This window comes from Cephus cinctus, unplaced genomic scaffold, assembly GCF_000341935.2.
Source record: "Cephus cinctus unplaced genomic scaffold, Ccin1 Ccin1_scaffold0215, whole genome shotgun sequence".
NCBI lineage: Eukaryota > Metazoa > Arthropoda > Insecta > Hymenoptera > Cephidae > Cephus > Cephus cinctus.
In genome coordinates, this window is record NW_014332933.1 from 3,073,771 (window position 1) to 3,093,215 (window position 19,445).

At 36.0% G+C, this 19,445-nt stretch overlaps 4 protein-coding genes and 2 long non-coding RNA genes across 13 annotated transcripts; 3 read left to right on the forward strand and 3 right to left on the reverse strand.

Annotated features, from left to right (window-relative positions):
• Positions 1-1,646: 1,646 nt before the first annotated feature.
• LOC107265299 (putative defense protein 3) lies at positions 1,647-6,810 on the reverse strand. 3 transcript variants are annotated; one of them, XM_025082484.1, is made up of 5 exons: positions 5,317-6,810; positions 4,183-4,422; positions 3,754-3,961; positions 2,387-2,467; positions 1,647-1,772 (listed from the first exon to the last, which is right to left on the reverse strand). In XM_025082484.1, the coding sequence occupies exons 2-4, from the start codon at positions 4,400-4,402 to the stop codon at positions 2,404-2,406; spliced, it is 492 nt and encodes a 163-aa protein (XP_024938252.1). In that variant the 5' UTR covers positions 4,403-4,422; positions 5,317-6,810; the 3' UTR covers positions 1,647-1,772; positions 2,387-2,403. The 3 variants fall into 3 exon arrangements, with proteins under 3 accessions (XP_024938252.1, XP_015590097.1, XP_015590098.1); XM_015734611.2 differs by having other exon boundaries at positions 2,383-2,467; XM_015734612.2 differs by having other exon boundaries at positions 1,647-1,949; positions 2,383-2,467.
• Positions 1,840-3,813, forward strand: LOC107265300. Its single transcript, XR_001537179.2, has 4 exons — positions 1,840-1,972; positions 2,398-2,511; positions 2,588-2,704; positions 3,716-3,813. It is a non-coding gene; the product is annotated as an uncharacterized LOC107265300 (long non-coding RNA).
• LOC107265301 lies at positions 3,843-5,301 on the forward strand. Its single transcript, XR_001537180.2, has 4 exons — positions 3,843-3,982; positions 4,186-4,410; positions 4,473-4,717; positions 4,793-5,301. It is a non-coding gene; the product is annotated as an uncharacterized LOC107265301 (long non-coding RNA).
• Positions 6,811-6,946: 136 nt separating the features above from the next.
• On the reverse strand, positions 6,947-10,269 carry LOC107265296 (palmitoyltransferase ZDHHC6). 2 transcript variants are annotated; one of them, XM_025082480.1, is made up of 7 exons: positions 10,150-10,269; positions 9,433-9,614; positions 9,281-9,365; positions 8,925-9,199; positions 8,628-8,840; positions 8,322-8,509; positions 6,947-8,252 (listed from the first exon to the last, which is right to left on the reverse strand). In XM_025082480.1, the coding sequence occupies exons 2-7, from the start codon at positions 9,589-9,591 to the stop codon at positions 8,033-8,035; spliced, it is 1,140 nt and encodes a 379-aa protein (XP_024938248.1). In that variant the 5' UTR covers positions 9,592-9,614; positions 10,150-10,269; the 3' UTR covers positions 6,947-8,032. The 2 variants fall into 2 exon arrangements, with proteins under 2 accessions (XP_024938248.1, XP_015590089.1); XM_015734603.2 differs by having other exon boundaries at positions 10,014-10,259.
• LOC107265297 lies at positions 9,786-12,523 on the forward strand. 4 transcript variants are annotated; one of them, XM_015734607.2, is made up of 3 exons: positions 9,786-9,981; positions 10,574-11,362; positions 11,457-11,883. In XM_015734607.2, exons 2-3 carry the CDS (start codon positions 10,640-10,642, stop codon positions 11,748-11,750), a joined length of 1,017 nt encoding a protein of 338 aa, XP_015590093.1. In that variant the 5' UTR covers positions 9,786-9,981; positions 10,574-10,639; the 3' UTR covers positions 11,751-11,883. The 4 variants fall into 4 exon arrangements, with proteins under 4 accessions (XP_015590093.1, XP_024938249.1, XP_015590092.1 ...); XM_025082481.1 differs by lacking the exon at positions 9,786-9,981 and adding an exon at positions 10,172-10,428 and having other exon boundaries at positions 11,457-12,523; XM_015734606.2 differs by lacking the exon at positions 9,786-9,981 and adding an exon at positions 10,197-10,428 and having other exon boundaries at positions 10,527-11,362.
• A 1,413-nt stretch (positions 12,524-13,936) lies between these two features.
• Positions 13,937-19,071, reverse strand: LOC107265295 (importin subunit alpha-7). 2 transcript variants are annotated; one of them, XM_015734601.2, is made up of 8 exons: positions 18,919-19,071; positions 17,511-17,735; positions 17,181-17,375; positions 16,849-17,069; positions 16,495-16,758; positions 16,219-16,423; positions 15,781-16,084; positions 13,937-15,690 (listed from the first exon to the last, which is right to left on the reverse strand). In XM_015734601.2, exons 2-8 carry the CDS (start codon positions 17,733-17,735, stop codon positions 15,494-15,496), a joined length of 1,611 nt encoding a protein of 536 aa, XP_015590087.1. In that variant the 5' UTR covers positions 18,919-19,071; the 3' UTR covers positions 13,937-15,493. The 2 variants fall into 2 exon arrangements, with proteins under 2 accessions (XP_015590087.1, XP_015590088.1); XM_015734602.2 differs by having other exon boundaries at positions 17,526-17,735; positions 18,919-19,070.
• Positions 19,072-19,445: the final 374 nt, after the last annotated feature.

The following is a 19,445-nucleotide window of genomic DNA, read 5'->3' on the forward strand; positions in this document are numbered from 1 at the left end:
CTGCCGGCATTGTCTGCTTCGTTCTGACTCACTACTCGACATCCCCATCAATCCCGTCAACGGGGTTGCCTGCGGAATCTCCACGAGGAGACATGAAAAACTCTTTTTCTCCTATCGATTCCATGGGGACTTTTCCATTTTTTTTTACCTTTATTCCTTCTCTAGATCTGTAAGGTTGGGACAATAGCATGCTGGGATTAGATGGGTTAAATCCGATGAACAGTATGGGTGGTGGAAACGTGTCAATTTCTGATATTCTGTTATTTTTTTTTTTTTTAGGTATCAGGAGGGTTCAACATTCTATAGTGAGTCATCAAGCTCACGTATGTTTGCCGCTTTAATAGAATCTCCTCGCATCAGGTAATTTTTATTGCTCTCCTAACTCATGTGAGTTTACTCAGCATACTGTCCACGTGTTCATTATAGGTAACCACATAGCTGCGGATCGTTAATCAACTCCGGGCTTATCTGGATGGAAGCGTCTCGTTTACGTAGACGTTTGTATTAGGAAGTAATGAATGTCTAGGTAAGACACGAGTGGACCAAGATGTCCAACAGGATGAATTTAGCCTGTCGCCAATTCTATGATTTCGTTAAATCCGAGTTTACTGGATTTCACTTTCTGCGAATGAAAAATTCACGTAATTACTCAGCCAACATATTAGTTCCCACGCTGTCAACCGTTTCACATAAACAGAAACGTCCAGCGTCGTTACGCCTTTCCAGGATCAAACAAGAAGCGAAATAACGGAGGGTGTGGCGCGTTACGATCAATTTTGTGAACACGGCCAGGTACCTTTAACAAGGTCTCCACTTGACTTCGCTAGTGATTAATTCTTTCGACCAGCAGACTTGCTGCCTTCACTTCCGATAATTAGGTCGCTGACTCGCGTAAAACCCGACAGGCGCGAGTTAATTATCGGATGAGGAGTCAAAGCGGTTTACACGTTGATGCACCGTTCATGTGTTACAGTCACATGATATATATATCATGATCAAAAGAGGTTAACAAGGGTCAGGTCGTAAGTCCAGAAGGCAACGCACTGACTCGCATGAAGTCAACAGTAAGCGTAGGTACTTAAAGTTATCGAGCTGTCTTGCAAGTGGCCCACTTTTACCTGGCTCCAGCCTTACGTAACTCTTCTCAATCTTTCACCTCACGTGCTACGTAAAACGGAGAGTCCATTAACGGGATCCAATGAAGAAACAGCGATAGCATGATATTACCCAGCCTGGTCGGTCCGGGAGAAAAGCCTAGGGTTACCCAACCTTTCGGTCAGGATTGTAAGGCGTATCCGTACGTCTTAATGGTACGGATGTTTGCACATTTAAAGGCCGGGTCATTTCAAGCAGGAGTCCCCTAATAGCATGCAGGAGGGCCTGGATGGATCGTGTAGCTTGGCGGGGAGGTTACGATGGGGGAGAGGAAAGAAAAAGTCTTGATAGAAAGTAATATTGATTAGAAAGTATAAAAAAATAATATTAATTTACATTCTGAAACATCCATTAGAGATGTTGCTGCTATACTTAATTATTATTTATGTACTATAGTATGTGTAACTTACATTGAGTCATGGTAAAGATAGTTCTTATGAAAAGTGACTGTTTGTAAGAGAAAAAACAAATGTATTAATGGTAGGGCAGGATTCTATGTTACTAATATATTTTATTTCTTTTTTTTTTTAGAATCTAATAACCGCCCCATTTCTGTGGTTACTTCATCTTCGCTGTTCTGTGTACTACGAACGGACTCCGGCCGTTGAACCTGAAATCTGTAATTTGCATTGTGAAGTCGGAAGGCATGGATAATTTGTATTATGACTTAGAGGCCTATTACGTCACACTAATCGCTCGGACCAGTTTTGTATCTTTGGACATCAATGTTCAATTGCTGGCGACCGTCTTAACTCTAATGGCCATAATGCCTATTTGGGATGAAACTCCACTCACTTCAGGGCGCACGGTACGTCAGGTATGTGGTAATTCGTGAAAAAAAAACTTTGCTAGAAAATTCCATGTCATAAAGTGTAGTACGAAATACATAGGAGTATTACGACATAGATACGCGACTTTATCCTTCATAGCCATAAGTCATACCCAGTGGGATTACTCGGAGCAGATACGTGGGAGAACTCGTGAATGTCATCGAATAAAAAATATTTTACCTTATTTTCGTGGCGGACGTGCAATGTGTATGGGCAAAAAAAAAGGTGGGCATAGCGAGAACAAAAAATGTAATCTACGGATATTAAATTTCTCTTTGTACAATGAAAACCGATTTCAAATTATTATCTGCTATCGAGTCAAACCTTTGGGTATTGATAAAAACATATATTTACGAATTTGATAATTCGCTTAAATATTTCACAGAGTAACACGTACGTACGTTATTTGCAGGATTCTTCACTGCGCCACTTGGGCCACCAAGTCAGCCCAGAACGTTCCATAATCCTTCAAAACAGTGCCGCTGGAACATAAATATTTTTCATACTTCCGATTACGTTACTTCCGGTATGACAGGAAATCATGTAGAACAAGGTAAAGGGTTGGACGCTTAATATTTTAATTATTTCCTTTACACTCCCAGGTGACAAATAAAGCTATCCGACTACCTACGGTTAACGTCCGATGAAAATTCGTAGCAGTCGCCAAGTTTTCTCTACGTTTTACGTTTAAATTGGACAAGAGGAAGTTACCAGTGTTGGTTAGTACCTACAAAGTACGTCGTTGCTCGCAGTATACAACAATCTCCGTGGTAGCAGCTATACACGACTTTCTACCGTGTAATATTACTGGAAAATTCGTAGAGTCGTTAACGAGCGACGTGCATGGAAATTACATGGCCTTTTCGTGACGGTTGTCGACGAGGAAAATAATCATAAAGATTTTCTCGCCAACTATGCTTGTAATAAATATACATTTATATTGTTTAGAAAAGCATTAATTTTTCAAGTGTAATTGAGGTTATGACTCAGTGATTTTTCATAAAGCATACGAGTATTGGAATTATCAATATAATTAAAAAAATTCTTTAAGAAGGTAACCTGTTTACTCGATTGGACTATAGGGTTACGAGGAACCTCGTCGCGACGCTACGTCACCGTATAATAATCTATTATTATCGAGAGAATATCGACCGTTCGCAACATTCGACATCTGACGGCGTCTTCCTTCAACGAATTCGATGGACCAAGAATTTCAAAAATGTTTAACCGTTTTCATCTCTTTCTAAAAAGTTTCAATGACGCATAGCATGTCTGGGTGTCATTTCCCTTCAGTAACATTCAAAGTTCAACGTAATAGAATATGTACAGAATGAAAAATATGTAATGGTAATCATGAAGAACTCGATTCTAGAGACCTTTCATTATTATATGGGAATAGATGGTAATTCCAATCTTACGTTCACTTGTAGCATAATTATCATAATGTATATCTATATGGATATTAATAATCATACGTGCTGATTCCTATCACAAAGATATTCATCGCCCACGGTATACCAGGCATACCGGCTAAAGGACCTATTCATTGGCTGCCATTATTGAGTTAGGTCGTATAAAAGTTTTATCGATGACAAAACATGCTTGGCAACTTGATTCGTACGTGGAAGGGTCGATGAGAAAGAAAAATAGAAATTGGCTACTTTTGCTAGTCACGCAACCATCGCCTCCTTCATTGCGTCCAAGTTCATGGGTTCTAATTCTATTTGCAGGCGTGAATCCGTTTGCCACGTTAAACGAGTCAACTTACGTAAAGTACACTTGACCCTGAGAATTATGAGGAGCGTTCCAAATGAGTGTGGCCTGCTGTTTTTCACGAGGGTCAGCATGGGTCACGGCACTACACTCAGGATGAGTATTGGTATTTGGTGTTTGCGCCCAGGAGCCAATCCATTCGCCGGTGTGAGCGTTACGAGCTTGAAGGAAGAAGCCCTTAAAGATGTCGCCACCTATGGTGACTGAAACGAAAAGTATAAAAGGTATATAAGAATGGAGAATTCTCGAGTGAGCTAGGAATATGGAATTAAACGTCCTTGGCTCGATGAGGAACTTGTTGTGGAAATCTGTATTTCCACAAGAGTGGCTGAACCTTGAACCACACCCTCGACGCAGAGTGGACGACTCTCCCTCTGGTACTTTACTCTAAATTAATTAATTAATTTAAGCTGCGCTCTGTTACCAGTAATCTGTGAGCCTGGTCCGTATTCGCTCGAGGATGCTACCACGGAGTAGGGGTTAGTTTCCAAAGACTGTGTTCTCGCTTGGCCGTGATAGGGTTGATTCTTTCTGGGCTTAACGCAAGCGTCCACTGGTGCACCGTCTGGAAAGGCCCTTACCGACGTCATCGTGGCGATGATCGCACATAGGATGAGAATAATTATTCTTCTTGGGAACGTCATCTTGATCGGTTAGTATGTTGCTGGAAAATATACGCTTGGGTTCACTTTTTATGCTTCGACACTTTCGTAGGTCAAGTGCATGAATATTGATATACGCAGAGGTCTATATTCATAACCGGAATAGAAGTCTGTGAATAAGAGGAATCGGGGGAATTTTGATATGGAGAGATCTCTTTCATCTTTTCTTAAGATTATTCATTTCCGGCTTTATATATCTGTATCTGTATACGGTCAATGGTGAATTGGATGCACGTCGCATAATGGAAGCAAGGATCTCTCAAATATTAAGAGAAATCCCAAAGGGATTCGAATGAGGTATCTCTGTCTTGTTATTGCATTTTATTACCACAAAACAAGAAGAATTATTTTCACTTGACTTTTTCTTTTCAGCGAGGATAATATTGGAGCATCTTTAATAACAAAACATTGCGAATGCAGTACGCGTCATTATTGTGCTTTTGTAAATCCAAATGCGTTCATTTTTAAAAAATTATTGTCTCGGAGAACTTTACACATTTTAAGCTGATCGTCGCCCGCATCGAAATCATAAGGAGAGACTTTCACTTGGCTGTCAAGGAAACCGGAACAGGATACTTGCACGAGAAAAAAAAGAAACGTCCAAACAGTGAATTCGATTAAGTAAAAGTAACTTTTAATACTGCGAATAGAAAATCAATCAGCTGTATTTTATCAGTTGTCAATTATTCAAATATTTTTCGATATAATAATCGCTGTAACATTCAAATCAATGAATCTCTGACAGTGTATAACAACGCGTGATGCTTTTAACTTTTCTATATTTATACGACTTTATATTTAAATGTAATTAGTACGTATATGTCTGACTATTCTGTACTAAAATCCAATTACTTCTTATGGTCTAGAATATAGTAGTGTAACCAGAGGGCACTTACCCTTCTTAATACCGCGTTATGGTCAGTTGAAAGTTTTGAAAAAAAACTCAAGACTCAAAATCCTTGTGAACTGCGTGAAAGAACTGCTCGTAAGAAACTGCACTCGTTGATCCAAAGCCGGGTAACTCAAATGATCCCTGGATCCCACCATTCAATCGTAAAGGTAGACTCGATTCACTTTTGCTAATTGTTACTTTCACTTTTGTCCCTTAGACGATGTAATAACCGACGTCCATGTCTTACATGCTTCTTCCGTATACCACTGCAGAGAAAAAATACCACGGCATATGAAAATAATATTTTTAATTAACAAAAATTCTCATAAAATTCAAAAACTATTTACAATATCAACGCGTGTTGTATTCCGTTGCATAGAAAGCAGCGACCTGACTGTAATTTCAATTTTTCATATAAGCTTCCACTAGGTTCATATAGATTAACAGAAAATCTATTTCCAATAATTTCTTTTTACCGGCATAGCCAACAGTCACTACCAATATTCAGATACCTACTAACGATCAATTTGTAGTCATTCCAATCGTTATTGGAATTCACTGTTAATTAATAAAAGTTGATATGGAAGCTCGTCACAGTAATGAACACTTTAAAGAACGATATAAAACTTAATGCATCCATGTTAAATCAGCTATCTCCAGTATCGTCTGATTCGCATAGTCTGAACTTTTAAAGTGACGTACATCCGTTTCCGCTTTTAAAAATACACAGTATAAAAATACAGTTGTTCTCTCTTTAAACGTATAACACATAATGCTTGACCCTTTCGATTAAATGGATATATTTATCTTTCAATACAAATAATACATTTTATCTTTGAGCCTGTCGTATAATACAAAATTTACAAAAGCGCAGCAGTATGTTGTATTCGCATTTAAACCGAAACACGCCTTGCGTGACAGCCAATTGTATTGCGTGTTCCTTTCCTGGTAGCAGGGGTGTAACACATATGGAAAGAATATATATAAATATGTATATATATGGAATATATATATCAGTAACTACATGTAACTTTTTACACGGGGGTCTGCTTCGGTTCTAGCCTGCGCTATTGATTATTCCGGCCTTCCGTCGCTATTGTTGTTCGTGAAATATTCAGACACGGAAAATGCGACACGTAAATTCATTTGAATGCTACGATTTTTGGGTCTGGTGACAGTTTTGAAATTTCATTTCTTTTTTTTATTTCCATAAAACGTTCCCAATAATAATAACGGCACGACGTGCTGGAGATTCACATGGATGAGTCAGACATTTTGAAGGGAATTCTACTCAAAGAGTCTGATGTTGCTGGAAACTTTATGCGTTAGGACTCAAATATGAAATTTTATGTATGTCGTGTGCTGGATGCTCTCATAAATTTTAGTCCCTTTTTCGATATTTTTGTATGTACTACATGCACGTATTGAGGATGTTCTGCGGACTTCATCCCTTTAGGGGAAATTATAATTATAGAGGGATTTTCGTAGAATATTTATTTGTTTGAAAGTATATGTAATTTAGCTGAATCTATCACTTATTAATTTATCGATAGAGAATTTGTTGGATATAATTTTTGAATTTATAATTTAACAGGCTTTTATCCATTTGATCAATCTAGATAGGCTCTAAACTATTAGGGTTGAATACGTATTTTTATTTATTGAATCAATAAGTCGACGCAATTTTCTCCCTACGCATTCGTATACATTTAGCAATACATTTAAGGGATTATGTAGAATCTACCTTGAGCCAGATAAAAAAATTGGGTTAAGCATCACAAAGGATTTTCCATAGATCCTCACGGAAATGTTCAATTTACCTAAAAGCCCAGTTATAGGATTACGCATAATTTGATATCAGTACCGGAAGATGATAGGAGGCTCAAGCAGAAAGAAAAATAAATCTTTATTATCTTTTTTTTTTAATATTTATGAATTCATTTTATATCTCGTGTTCTCAATCAAGATTTCGAATAGCATCTTAATCGTGAACATTAAAAATATTATTTGAAGGAAACTCATAACCCAGCAGTTATAACAAAAGAAAGTTTCACGTGTATATATACTGTGTATACATATACCTAAGTAAGCCCTAATTATCTTTTGAGTTGTATTAAAGTAGTCCTTTTCGGATAATAGCTCATTTGCTCAGTACCTTGCGAAATCTTGAAATCTAAAATCATTCCAGATTTCGCTTCGCGACGGCGTTTCCGTCGTAATGTCTTAATAGCGTGCCTGAAAGCACCTTCGTTGCGTTACGTCGTTCAACTACCGTCAAATGAAAGACACATTACATACCTCAGTTTCCATTTATAGCGAGTGTTAGCCAAAAGGGATAAGTTCTATAATTTAGCAAATAACCAAATTTCGTACGAATAATAAGGTAAATAATACAAAATTTGTATTTACTAACTGTCCCTTATTTATGTCTGTAGAAATGGTTCTTGCAAAAATTTAAGTATGACTTAGTACATTATAGTGTATGGACTGTAAAATATATATATATATATATCATACTATATACAAAAACACAATTCTGCTTGCAATGAAAATGCTCATCCCAGTAAAAGGGCGCACCTTCGTACGGACATTGTACGGAATTAACCTTTGGGGAAGTATAGATTCTAATTAATAATCAAAAACATTAAAATAAAAAAAGGAAATGGCACACTTATTTCAGAGGCCGTGTGTGAGGCACGCAGCATAATTAACAGTATACTTTAATCAAGTTTCGAAGATGACGAGTAGGATTTCGAATTAGTATGTGACGTGGTACTAGCGTCGAGACGTCGTGGTCGTGGAATACACTCGGACTGTGGCATTGAGAAACTTCTGCCATTTTCGATGACCTCGACGGCACAGTGTTTAGGAAACCATCCCCGTATACGCTTCGATGGAGAGTTACCACTAAATTGTTCCTTCTCACCGAATAACCAGTACCTGGAGGATATTCCTTATTAATTATTTGATAAAACTTTCTAGCAAGAAGTTATAAAGAATTGTAGAAACCTTCGCCAGCGCGTGACCATGACAATGTCTCCTATATTTAATTTTATACGAGACTCATCCGTGCAAGGTGGTGAACAAACGACACGCCATCCTTGACTCAGCGGTATCCAGGAACCCGAGGCTGCCGCCACCACTCTGTACCTTCTAGCTCTTTTGCGTTTCTCCAATTTCTGTGCCAGTTGTTCGCACTGTGAAGCATGAGAGACATTGTGATGGATGTAGTCAGTTCTAGCTTGTATATATACTTCTATATGATACTTTGTTTGAAATCCTGTTTAATATATCATAGAGTAGTATGCGACTCACTGTTAGAGTGTATTGATCACATCCTTCGACAACTGGCCATTCGATACCATCACCAACTGGAGAACAATGCCAGGATAAGACTTGTCTAATGTTGAATAAATATCCTTTCGAGTATGGATATAAGAATGTGTCATTAGTACCATATCTACGATACTGAGCTTTTTCTAATATCCAATCCTCTATTCCTGTTCTATTTCTAATTATTGCCATCAACTGAAACATATAAATGTTATGAAAGTTTTTATATTCGGGTTGACATTAATGAATTCCAGGTGCAGCTGTGTTGTTTGACTATACCTGAAAGTATAGTAACATGCCCACAGCCAGGATAACGCCGATCGATAAGCCTATAGCAAATACTACGAAAATCAAAGTGATCAATGAAGGAGGTGGAAATGGAAGTGGTCTAGGGGAGAGAACCGTCATCAACCATGAGACTAATATGACTGTAGATACGCAACAACCACCGACGGCGTTTGCTAGGAATGCTGTGAAATGTCCATGATTACGATGACCAACGCAATTATTAACCCATGGACAATGATGATCCATTTTTAGGACACAGCGACCACCTGTTAAATAGAAATGATTAGTATAAATGATCTGTGAATACGTTTACTGTGTTACATAATTATAAATATAATTTTTCTTACATTTCCTACAGTGATGAGACCTTGGTGCTTTGTAACCCTGACAAACCGTACAATACTGTAAGAACTGTATATCTGATGGATTTTTCTGGAAATAAATACAAAAGATTAATGAAGAAGTGATGAAAGTGCGCTTATAAAATCGAATTACTTACAGGCATCCATCCTAAGGGAAGAAATCCAGGTCCTTCATAAATGGCATTAATGAAATGAAATAACGTCCATCCACTTAGGCTAAAGAAAAGAATAAAATTTGCTGCAGCCAAAGGACTTTCGTATGGTGACCACCATTGACTATTACAGTGTATAGTCATTAAGGTGATAATTTTTATTAATCCTGTAAATTAAGTATAATTCATTAAAATATATATAGTCAGTGTTCAGTACTATAGAAAAATTGATAAAAAAATGCAAATAACTCGTTTGAATTCATTTAAACGATATTCGCATTTCCTCCTTGTTTTCTAAAATATTATTGAGTTTCAAATAGAACGCTAGATTCCCGCGAGTTTTGATTGACGTAATCAAAATGGACGACGATGAACGTTGCTGTCAGTACAACCGTAGTGCAACGTGTTTTCAAACATTACTTCTGCCCTTCCAGAAGGAGTTAGACGAAACATTGGAGGCTGCAGGATTTCATTGCAAACATATCAAGGAATATTAACGTATTTTCATAGTTCCTGCAACTGTGATACAAGGAGGTAGAGAAATGTTAATATTATGATTGACATACCGAGAGCAGTGAGAGGCCCCCAATGGCAAATTCTTTTTAGCACTCCAATACACATTTCGCCGGCATAAGAGTAGCCGAAAAAACTGTAATTAGATTCTCTGTTATCTTTCTTATTGAATGAAACGAACAAACGTACGATCTGTCGCGTATTTTCGTAGGTTGCGTTGTCACGACGGCATCCTTGTATAAATTTACTCTCGCTCGAAGTTGGCACTATTGTCGCCGTATTCCCCTTTTACGGAGATTACATTGGATAAGATTTTTTCTGGATGTTATAAATCCTGTACTAAACAAATAGTCAGGAAAGATGATTGTTGACATATGACATAAAAGGAAACTGATTTCTTAAGCTTTATGTTATAATAGGCATTGTATTTGTGCACATTTTCTTTTGATCAGCATGAGCGAAATCGACGTACGTATTATTTTTATATACAAGTCTGTCGTAACACGTATTCTTTGGCACAAATGTAGGTTGTTTTTGTGTAATTTTATTTCTTTTTTATTGTTTAGAACAACTTAACCAGTTTTTAAGTAAGACACAGAGCCTTCTTTTACAGTCTGAAACATACAAGTCTGTCACCACAAGACCAAGTGGACCAAGACCACGACCACCTTTGTCCACAATGAATAAACGCAACAGAAAATCTCCTGAAAAACATGTGCAATCGAAATCAAAGGTAGATTATAAGGAGACTGATGCCTATAAAAAGGCTAGGAAAAATAGGAGTGATGATGATGAAACTTTTGATTCAGAAAGTAATAGTTCAAACAACAGAAGCTCAAATTCTAGTAATTCTGAGTTGAAAAGTAGAATTAAGATAAATCAAAAGAATAGCACTGCAGATCAAGGAGCAAAGAAAAGGAAAAATGGGAGCCCTGCTGAAAGCTTTGAAAATCATAAGTCAGAATGGAAGAAATATATCAACCATACAGTGGTCCGGTGGTGTGTTAAGTTAACTATTTCAATATTTATATTAATGTGTGTTTTTGGCGGTTGGTACATAATTGTATTCAATAACCCTTTTTCTGAGAAGAGTATTACACAATTTGAGGAAGATATTGACCATATAAAAAAGAAATTTCCAATGCAAATGCCTGATATTTGGAATGATTTTTCTGCCGGAGTCAAGACAATTATTGAAGAAACCAGTAAACGACCTGCAGTATTTGTTTTGCTTGCAAATAATACCAACACCTTAGATTGCTTGTCAACATCAATTGGCAATGTAATTAGCAGAAGCCTTGGTGGAAAGGAGTGCTTAATTCTAGGCCCAAAGAACTTCATAAGTAGTTCCGGTGACATGCTAGAGTGGCTGAGACCTAAAATTGAACAAAAAAAAGTAGTGGTAAGTACTACAAAAATCTACCAAGTAATAAAACCGTATATAAATTTATATAAACTTTAACAAAATGGATATATTTTAATAAGCATTATTTTAGGTTGTAAATGATATACTGAAGATTAGCTCTGATGCAATAGGATCATTCCATTGGTTATGTGATGATACAAATCCACTGGTTTCAAGAGCAGTCTATTTAATTACTATGACTATAAATGTGCTTCACATGCACCATGATAATCTTACAAAATTAGTCGAAGAACATATTTATAATACTTTCTCTAAAGCAATCCACTTTGATATCTTACATGCTGCAGTATCACGGATTACTAGTGGTGCAATTCTATCTATAATATCAGAACCTAATTTAATTGAAGGAGCAGAATGTCCATGATAATAATTTGGCTAATAATCTTGCTATACAAGTCAATGTATTGTGGTAAACAACGGAACAAATTTTATACAATGTTTAATGATGAGCTAGTGATATGTATGTAATTAATAAGTTCGATAACATTCTATGAAATATGAGATTTAAAAAGATTTCTTTATGGTGTGGTATAGTAAGGAATACATTTCTGATTTAATATTATTCTAACAATTAAGTGCATTGCAGCTGTTTGCATAATCATATTTGTATAAATAGTTTAAAAAAGTATTAATTTTATATTATTAATGTAAAATATTTAATATTCACATTACTTGAAGTATGAGAAATTAATCGGATGTATGATACGTGCCTGAAGTACAATCCAAAATTTACGGGCAGTACTGCAAGCAGATTTTCTCTTTCACTTGCATACAGGTAAGCAGGGGCATGACGATACTCATAATACTAGTATTGAATTTCAGAATGTATCCGTAATGTTAGTAATTATTTTATTTTTCAGTATAATTATATTTTGTTTAGTGTCCCGCAGTTTTAAACAAATAAATCATATAAAATTTTGGTTGCTAATATTTATAAGGGAAAAAATGAATTGTGATATACTTAATAAGATTTAAAGCTAACATTTTATTAAACCACAGCACGCAGGATAGTGTGCATAATTAGAAAAAATTTGAATTGAAAACAATTTTTAAATTAAAGTAATATCTAATGATAAATCAAAGCGACAGGTCACTATTTTTTGATTGTCTAATAAAATTAAACCAAGTGGTAGCGTTCGAATGAATATTATTAAAAATTGTATTCTGCCCACGAGTTTAATATTTTTTGTTGACAATTCGCAAACAACGTAATCTAATTTACTAAAGATTGCGTTGTTTGGGAATTCTCAATATAACACGTCGAATCGAGGACCGACAATATATTATTAAGAAGGAATCTACACTAACAATAACAAAAGCATAAGAACAAATATTAAAAAAAAAAGCATGAGACATTAGTACAACAGGATCAATGAAACGAGTATCTTGTTACATTTATTATTCAACTTTATTTTCTTTATGCCAAATGATCATACACAAAAAACACAATGCTTTCAAAATGATTAACACTGAAGTTAATTCATTCTTTGAGTACAGTTAAATATGCGAAAGCCACGAGTATATGAAACGAAAAGAAATGAAAAGAAAACGAATATCTACTATCTCAATTTCCACAGCATCGTCTAGAATTTTTCTCAACTCAATGCATGACAGATAACTTTTAAAGCGTCTCAAACAAATACCAACGCTTTGTTCTCTGCCATGACTTTATATAATGTTATAATGGCGGTAATTAAACTTAACGCGAATATAAAGAACAAGATAGGATTTAGTATTCCATGTGTATGACATTTTTTAATTTTGTATTAACGTTGTGATGTAGCAGTCGGCAGTCCTTGTACTGTTATTGATAACGTCACCAATCACAAGCATAAACCACATAGCCAATTTATAATAACTTTAGTGTAACAAATGATATATATATATAAAATTATACAGCACATAATTGAATCAATAAACTGTCAGTATGTGAGAATTTTAACAATTCATTGTTACACAAAAATAAATTCCACTTGATCGTCGCAATCGATTCAACGATAATCGTCAATTGTTGTACAGCTATTGCAATCACTACAGTGCATCTAGCACAAAATTGTTAGATAACAAAAAAATTGTAATACTACGAGTTACGGTTCACGAAGTGGACGAAACTCGAGACTTTATGCTTGTTGTACAAAAATAAATGCATATAATATGCATAATAAAAAGCATAAGCATCGGATTTAAAAAATGACTTTCTTCATTCGCTAGATGTACAAAATAATTTATCAATTTTGACGTACTTCTTAGTTTTTTGATAATGACTGTTATAAAATTCTTAGTTAACAATTGTGATGGAAGGTATATTGGCTCAGGATGTTCGCACTTAAAGTTACTTGTAAATTGGCTACGTGCACTCATGTAGCTGTTGTACTGTGCTAAACAAATAATTTGAGCAAAGCAACAGCTAATGAGTAATTTTATAATATATAGTCCTCCTCTGTCGTAAGAATAGAAGTCGGTAACTAAAAGTAGGTAGGTATATATAATAGAGCTTGTATAATATAGTATGGTATGGTATCGTCGAACCTAAATAATAAATACATTTTATACAGTCACAGACCTTTCATACAGAATGTCCAAAATTTTAATCTGCTGTACAATGATATATTGTGTAACATCAGCAATTCCTAATAGTAGAATTTAATTCCGCATGGCTAATAATTCTGAACATTGCGCGTCTTCTAAATAGTGTACACACTTTCTTTCCCATTATAATATGATTCACAATTAAGAATGATCATCAATCATATACTGTACATTGAATCGGTTCTTTCGTGGCGACAGAGTAAGTATTTTACGACAATTGGCCAAGCAAAATATAAGAAATTATTTAAGAAAAAAAAAAGGTGGGGGGAAGAAACAACATTGCTGGTCATCAGGCGCAAAATACCTACTACTTACTTGTAATCAATGAATCTTAAATCAATCAGTATCAGAACGCGTCTTTTGAATTTCCAAGTTTCATTAAATTCGCAAGTTATCCAAAACCGTTTTCAACCACCGATTTCAAGCTAAACGGAAATGATTTTGCTTCGATGTAGAAAGTGTTACGCAAGAAAGCAAAAAAGACGGATGAGATGAAAATAAAGAAGGGGAAAAAAAATGGAAAGAAACTAATGAAAATTTTGAATACGTAACAAATATATCCGCGAGTCTATGTATTCCACGACTGCTTTTTTCTGCCTCTTAAGGGCATTCTGTATAGAATGGCCTTAAAATTACAAGTTATACGTATTTACAGTAAAAAAGTTTAATTGGTCATGTACCTAACTAGTGTAGCAAGGAGTTGAGTACCGCGTTGCGTAAAGTTGTCTGTATTGACTACGTAGTCGCGTACTTCAGTCGTTCAGTATTTTTTTTACTTGCATTTTCTGCAAGTTATATTTGCTTCTTTTTAAATCCTTCGTAATTCTGAGTCAGTCGAGCGTCAAGCGAGGCTCCTATCTGCCCCGATGTGTTGTCATCGTTATTAATTAATAATTTTTTTTTTTCGTTTAGTACTTAACCATCTCTACTTAAGCACTAAGTTGTTTATTGTTATTTTTTTCTTTTTTTTTATATCTCGTTTCATTTCTGATAAACTGAATACCTCATACTATATTAGTGCAGGTATGAGCTCGTGGGAGACCATAAACAAATTATAGTTTTCAAAGCTTCGAAGTGAGAGCGTCGTTACAATTTGATGCAGGTCTAAAAGTATAATTGTATTATTGTAACTTATACAATATATGGTTTGGCTAAAATTGTAAAAAAAAAAAAGAGGACAGTGTTCCAACCACTGACAGGCGCGTACTTTTCTTTCTTTCTTTCTTTTCTTTACTGTTGAATCTTCAAACGTAAAAAGATGCTGACTTTCGGTCGTTGTTGATGTTATCACGGTCGATGAAGGATCCTCGATAAAACGTGGAAAACGTCTATCAGGCAGTGAATGTATTTTAACTACCGTTTTTTTTTCTTTTTATTGTTTCTTTGCCGATTTTTTTTTTCTTATCGTCAGTTCGCGGAGCGCCACGTGTGTCTCTAAAACTGTCAGCTGCAAGCAATTTGATAGAATCGTGGGCATGCCTTGTTGACTTGTGTCGAATAACGAAAGAGGTCGTATAATTAGAATTGGAAGCCTGGAACAGGTAACTGGGAGGAGTCGGGTGTTGTGAATTGGAATTGCTGTCCCTCCGAATCGACTGCCGGTGCAATTCTAGCCTCCTCTTCCTCGGAGCCAAAGTAATGCTCGATTATATCAAAAGCTTTCTGATATATGTCCATGTTTTGATGGGACTGCAGAAACTCTATTTTATCTAGGCCTGGAATTAATCAAAACAATTTGAATAAACTCTTACTATTCGCTGTTCATTTTTATCCATTAATTACAAGTACAAGAGGACATTACTCACCGTAGCACTCTTCAATGAGAACTGCATAAGGATTTACACGGTTTTGCATACCAGTATCTTGTTCTCCAAGTCTTAATATATTTTCTAAACCGTTCAATGCAACCTGCACGATCTTAACATCCATCACAGTGAGTAAATCGCACAGAGGCGGAATGCAGCCCTGCATTGCTAAATAGCGCACTTGTTCCGGTGTGCCGCCACTTGTCGCATTGGTAATCGCCCATGCAGCTTCTTTACGCGTTTTAAATTCAGCTTTACCCAAAATCTCAATGAGGACAGGGAATATATTAGCGTCGATGACAGCCTGAAATTATCAGCAGAAAAAAGTCAGATCTAACGCACAAAGGATCTAACAGAGAATCAGTGTCATCATTGTGATCATTTTGCTTCTTACGCAAGGAAAGAATGTAATAATTTTATTTAATATATCTCACTAACCTGAATTTGCTGAGGATTTCCTGCTGTGATGTTAGAGACTGTCCAACAGGCTTCCTTGCGAACACTTTCACGAGGTGAATTTAAAAGATGCAATAGACATGGCAATGCGTGACAATTCAGCACAACTTGTGTCTGAACATCATCACCAGTTACGATATTACCTACTGCGCGTAATGCCGCACTGACTACATTGTGCTGTTCATGCCTGCGATTGATTATTCATCATTAAATTGAAGCTAATGATCCATTTATTCAGTGTATGTAATAGGAACTTACATAAGTAGTTCAACAAGACGTTTGCAAACACCTGCGTCAATGACAGCCTGGATTTTATCGTTAGGTCCGTCGCTCAAGTATGAAAGTGCCCAACAAGCATCAGCTAATACGTCAAAATCAGGATTATGAAGTAATCGTGATAAAACGGGCAAACATGGCGCAACTTTTGAAAATGCCGGTGCTGGATTTTTGCCACGGCATAGGTTTGACAGTGCCCATACAGCGTTACGCGTCATGGACAAGCGCGTTGCTTTTGAAAGGAGTCTAGAAGTAGGAAAATTCATTTCTTTTTAGTATACTTCACTATCGTCTTGAAGTATTTAAGTAGGAAACTTTAAAATTTTTTTTACTCACTGTAGAAGAGGATTGAGGATACCGTTGGCTAATACGTGATCTCTACATTCAGGACTGTCTCCCGCGATATTTCCTAGAGCCCAAACAGCTTGTTCTTGCACCTCGTCAAACTCTGAACTCAATAACTGTATAAAGGTAGGTACAGCTCCTGCCTCTATTACCATTCGCGTTTGTTGAGATGTACCACTTGCTATGTTTGTCAGAGCCCACGCTGCCTCAAACTAATGTGAATGTTAAGAATCATATGAATTTGTAAATAATAAATATTTTTTATACATATTCAAGATTGATAATCTTAAGGTAATTTAATTGGGATAGAATAACATTTTTACCTGTAATGTGTTGTTTGAGGTGTTCTTTAAGAATTCCACAAATCTTGGAACAATCCCTGTCTGTATAACTTCATCTATAGGTGGATTTGGCTCCTTCGATAGTAATTTTCTGAACTTTTGTGTAGCTGTTAACTGATGCTCTTCGATAGAACTATATAGTGCTAGCACCATCCCTTCAGTAATCGCTGGTGGTTGCTGAAATATATTTATATACATGTGCGTGGTATTAATCTAATTGTAGATACTTGATGTAATTATTGCAATTAAATTATAAAACTATTTGATTGGTTGTTTATAAACATAATAACATAGTATGAAATCAGTTATTACGGTAGGTGAAATTACCGGTACTGGTGCAGGCACCAAGTATTCATCTGTAGTAGAAATACTTTCATCGTCAACAACAATATTTGGCACGTTGCGCCGTTTTGACAATTGTTGCTCGCGTTTTTGTTTACGTAATTGTACTCCTTCTTCTTCCCTGCGTCGCCGCAGTTCTTGTGAGTCCAGTCCTGAGTTTTTGTAACGATACTTGTGTGTCGGTCCAGTTGACATCTATAAGTTGATAATACAACAATAAAAAACTGTAATTCTTCTTTTCTCTATAAATAACACATCTAGAATATTAATATCCTTTCAATTCACTTCAAAAAATATTGATACAAATTCAAATAATAAAGGTTTCTCTTCCTATTATTGAAAATTTAATATAAGAATAAACACGAAATATAATTTGGAATACAAAGTAGGGTGAACAGCAATTGTGTAATGTAATTATTTACATGAAGCTAATTTTAAATGAATAGAAAATTTATATCTATAGTCAAAGTATAATAATAAAAGGGAGTAGCATTGTGCACTATGACAATACCTCCAACATATCTATTCGTAGAATGTTCTAGATGCAAAAAAATTAGTATGACCTTATATCAGACATGTGAATAACTCAAGAATAAGGCTAATTTGCAATCATAATTTTTCCAAGTGCACAAAGAATTGATCTACACAATAAAAAATATAATTTATTACAATATTCAAGGTAATAATACTATATCCATAGTATATTCAGATTGCTTACATTACAAATCACATATATAACGAAGCAAAAGCATCCTACAAATATCACATAGGATGAATAGCATCGGATAAAATACTATTCCAAAGAAAAAAGGACAATAAACTATCATTCAGCACCAAAGAAAATCAACTCAGAAGAAAGACAAATAAACAATAAAAAAAATTACAAAAGAATACCAATGAAGACAAAGCCAAAAATCTATTATCGCACATTCTTTCCAAGAATCTCTAGAAACAAGTTGAGCATCCATAGTATGACGAATTGAGATGATTAAATTAACTACGTAATTATTGCGAAATATCTGCGGCCTCAAAAGGTACCACGAAGATATTTGACAATGGAGAAAAGCACGAGGGTTAAGTGTTGGTCACGGTTGTCCGCAGGGTGAAAAAGAGAAGGGGAGAGGAGGGTATTAATAACTTGATGAAAATCATTCATTTCCAAGTGATCGCGTACTCTAACCCGACATTCGACGTACGTTTCGAAATTCGAAATGCTCGGTAATGGCTCTACTCAAACAATTTATGGAATTGGACATTTTGGCACACACGGAGCAAGAATTGACATTGGCCTGGAATCATATCGAGCTACCGAAATGCCACAGTGGCATAACCATCGTTATTTCAGTGCCATTTAATTACAATTAAAAACTCTACTTACGATTGCGGTTTCGCTCGGGACAATGGTTATACGTGAATTATCATAAGAATATTAGGCAGACACCGCCACACTTTCTTAGCCCGTGAACTGCGCCAGGCGATCAAGAAACCTTGGGGCGAACTCCAACGCGCAAGGAATCACGGGTTTCACTTGCGAAGCGCTGATAGGCTGACTCGTGAGTAGACAGTGTTATCTATCTTCCTTGCACTTGTTAATATCTCATTACGTTCTTTCTCTCTCACTCTCGATTACGTACCCTACCGGTTGGAAAATGCAAGCGAGATATTGGAGACCATTCGAGACGGAGATACGTAGTACAGGAAAAGGATGGCGAAGCCATTTGCGAATTTATTCGCAAATTTGATCCGTTTAATCCTACAGGAATGAAACATTTACATGGTTGTAGGTATATCATTAATTCTTCGGAATCAATTAGGACTCCTCTGGTTTCATATCGTTTTATGATGCAACAAACACTTCCTTTTAGGCTACCGGCGTGCTAGTGCTTTAACCAGTTCCGTAAATTT

What these genes read in the sequence shown, in the direction of transcription:
- LOC107265299 (XM_025082484.1), bottom strand. Translation starts at nt 4,402, where the DNA reads ATGACGTTCCCAAGAAGAATAATTATTCTCATCCTATGTGCGATCATC. An exon ending in ACCAGGCTCACAGATTACTG is followed by an intron (nt 3,962 to 4,182) that starts GTAACAGAGCGC and finishes TTTTCGTTTCAG; the next exon opens with TCACCATAGGTGGCGACATC. An exon ending in CAGGGTCAAGTGTACTTTAC is followed by an intron (nt 2,468 to 3,753) that starts GTAAGTTGACTC and finishes TTTATGTTCCAG; the next exon opens with CGGCACTGTTTTGAAGGATT.
- LOC107265296 (XM_015734603.2), bottom strand. Translation starts at nt 10,068, where the DNA reads ATGTGTATTGGAGTGCTAAAAAGAATTTGCCATTGGGGGCCTCTCACT. An exon ending in TTCCCTTAGGATGGATGCCT is followed by an intron (nt 9,366 to 9,432) that starts GTAAGTAATTCG and finishes ATTTATTTCCAG; the next exon opens with AAAAATCCATCAGATATACA. An exon ending in GCATGTTACTATACTTTCAG is followed by an intron (nt 8,841 to 8,924) that starts GTATAGTCAAAC and finishes TATATGTTTCAG; the next exon opens with TTGATGGCAATAATTAGAAA.
- LOC107265297 (XM_025082481.1), top strand. An exon ending in TTGAACAAAAAAAAGTAGTG is followed by an intron (nt 11,363 to 11,456) that starts GTAAGTACTACA and finishes GCATTATTTTAG; the next exon opens with GTTGTAAATGATATACTGAA.
- LOC107265295 (XM_015734601.2), bottom strand. Translation starts at nt 17,735, where the DNA reads ATGTCAACTGGACCGACACACAAGTATCGTTACAAAAACTCAGGACTG. An exon ending in CCTCAAACAACACATTACAG is followed by an intron (nt 17,070 to 17,180) that starts GTAAAAATGTTA and finishes CATTCACATTAG; the next exon opens with TTTGAGGCAGCGTGGGCTCT. An exon ending in ATCCTCAATCCTCTTCTACA is followed by an intron (nt 16,759 to 16,848) that starts GTGAGTAAAAAA and finishes TCCTACTTCTAG; the next exon opens with ACTCCTTTCAAAAGCAACGC.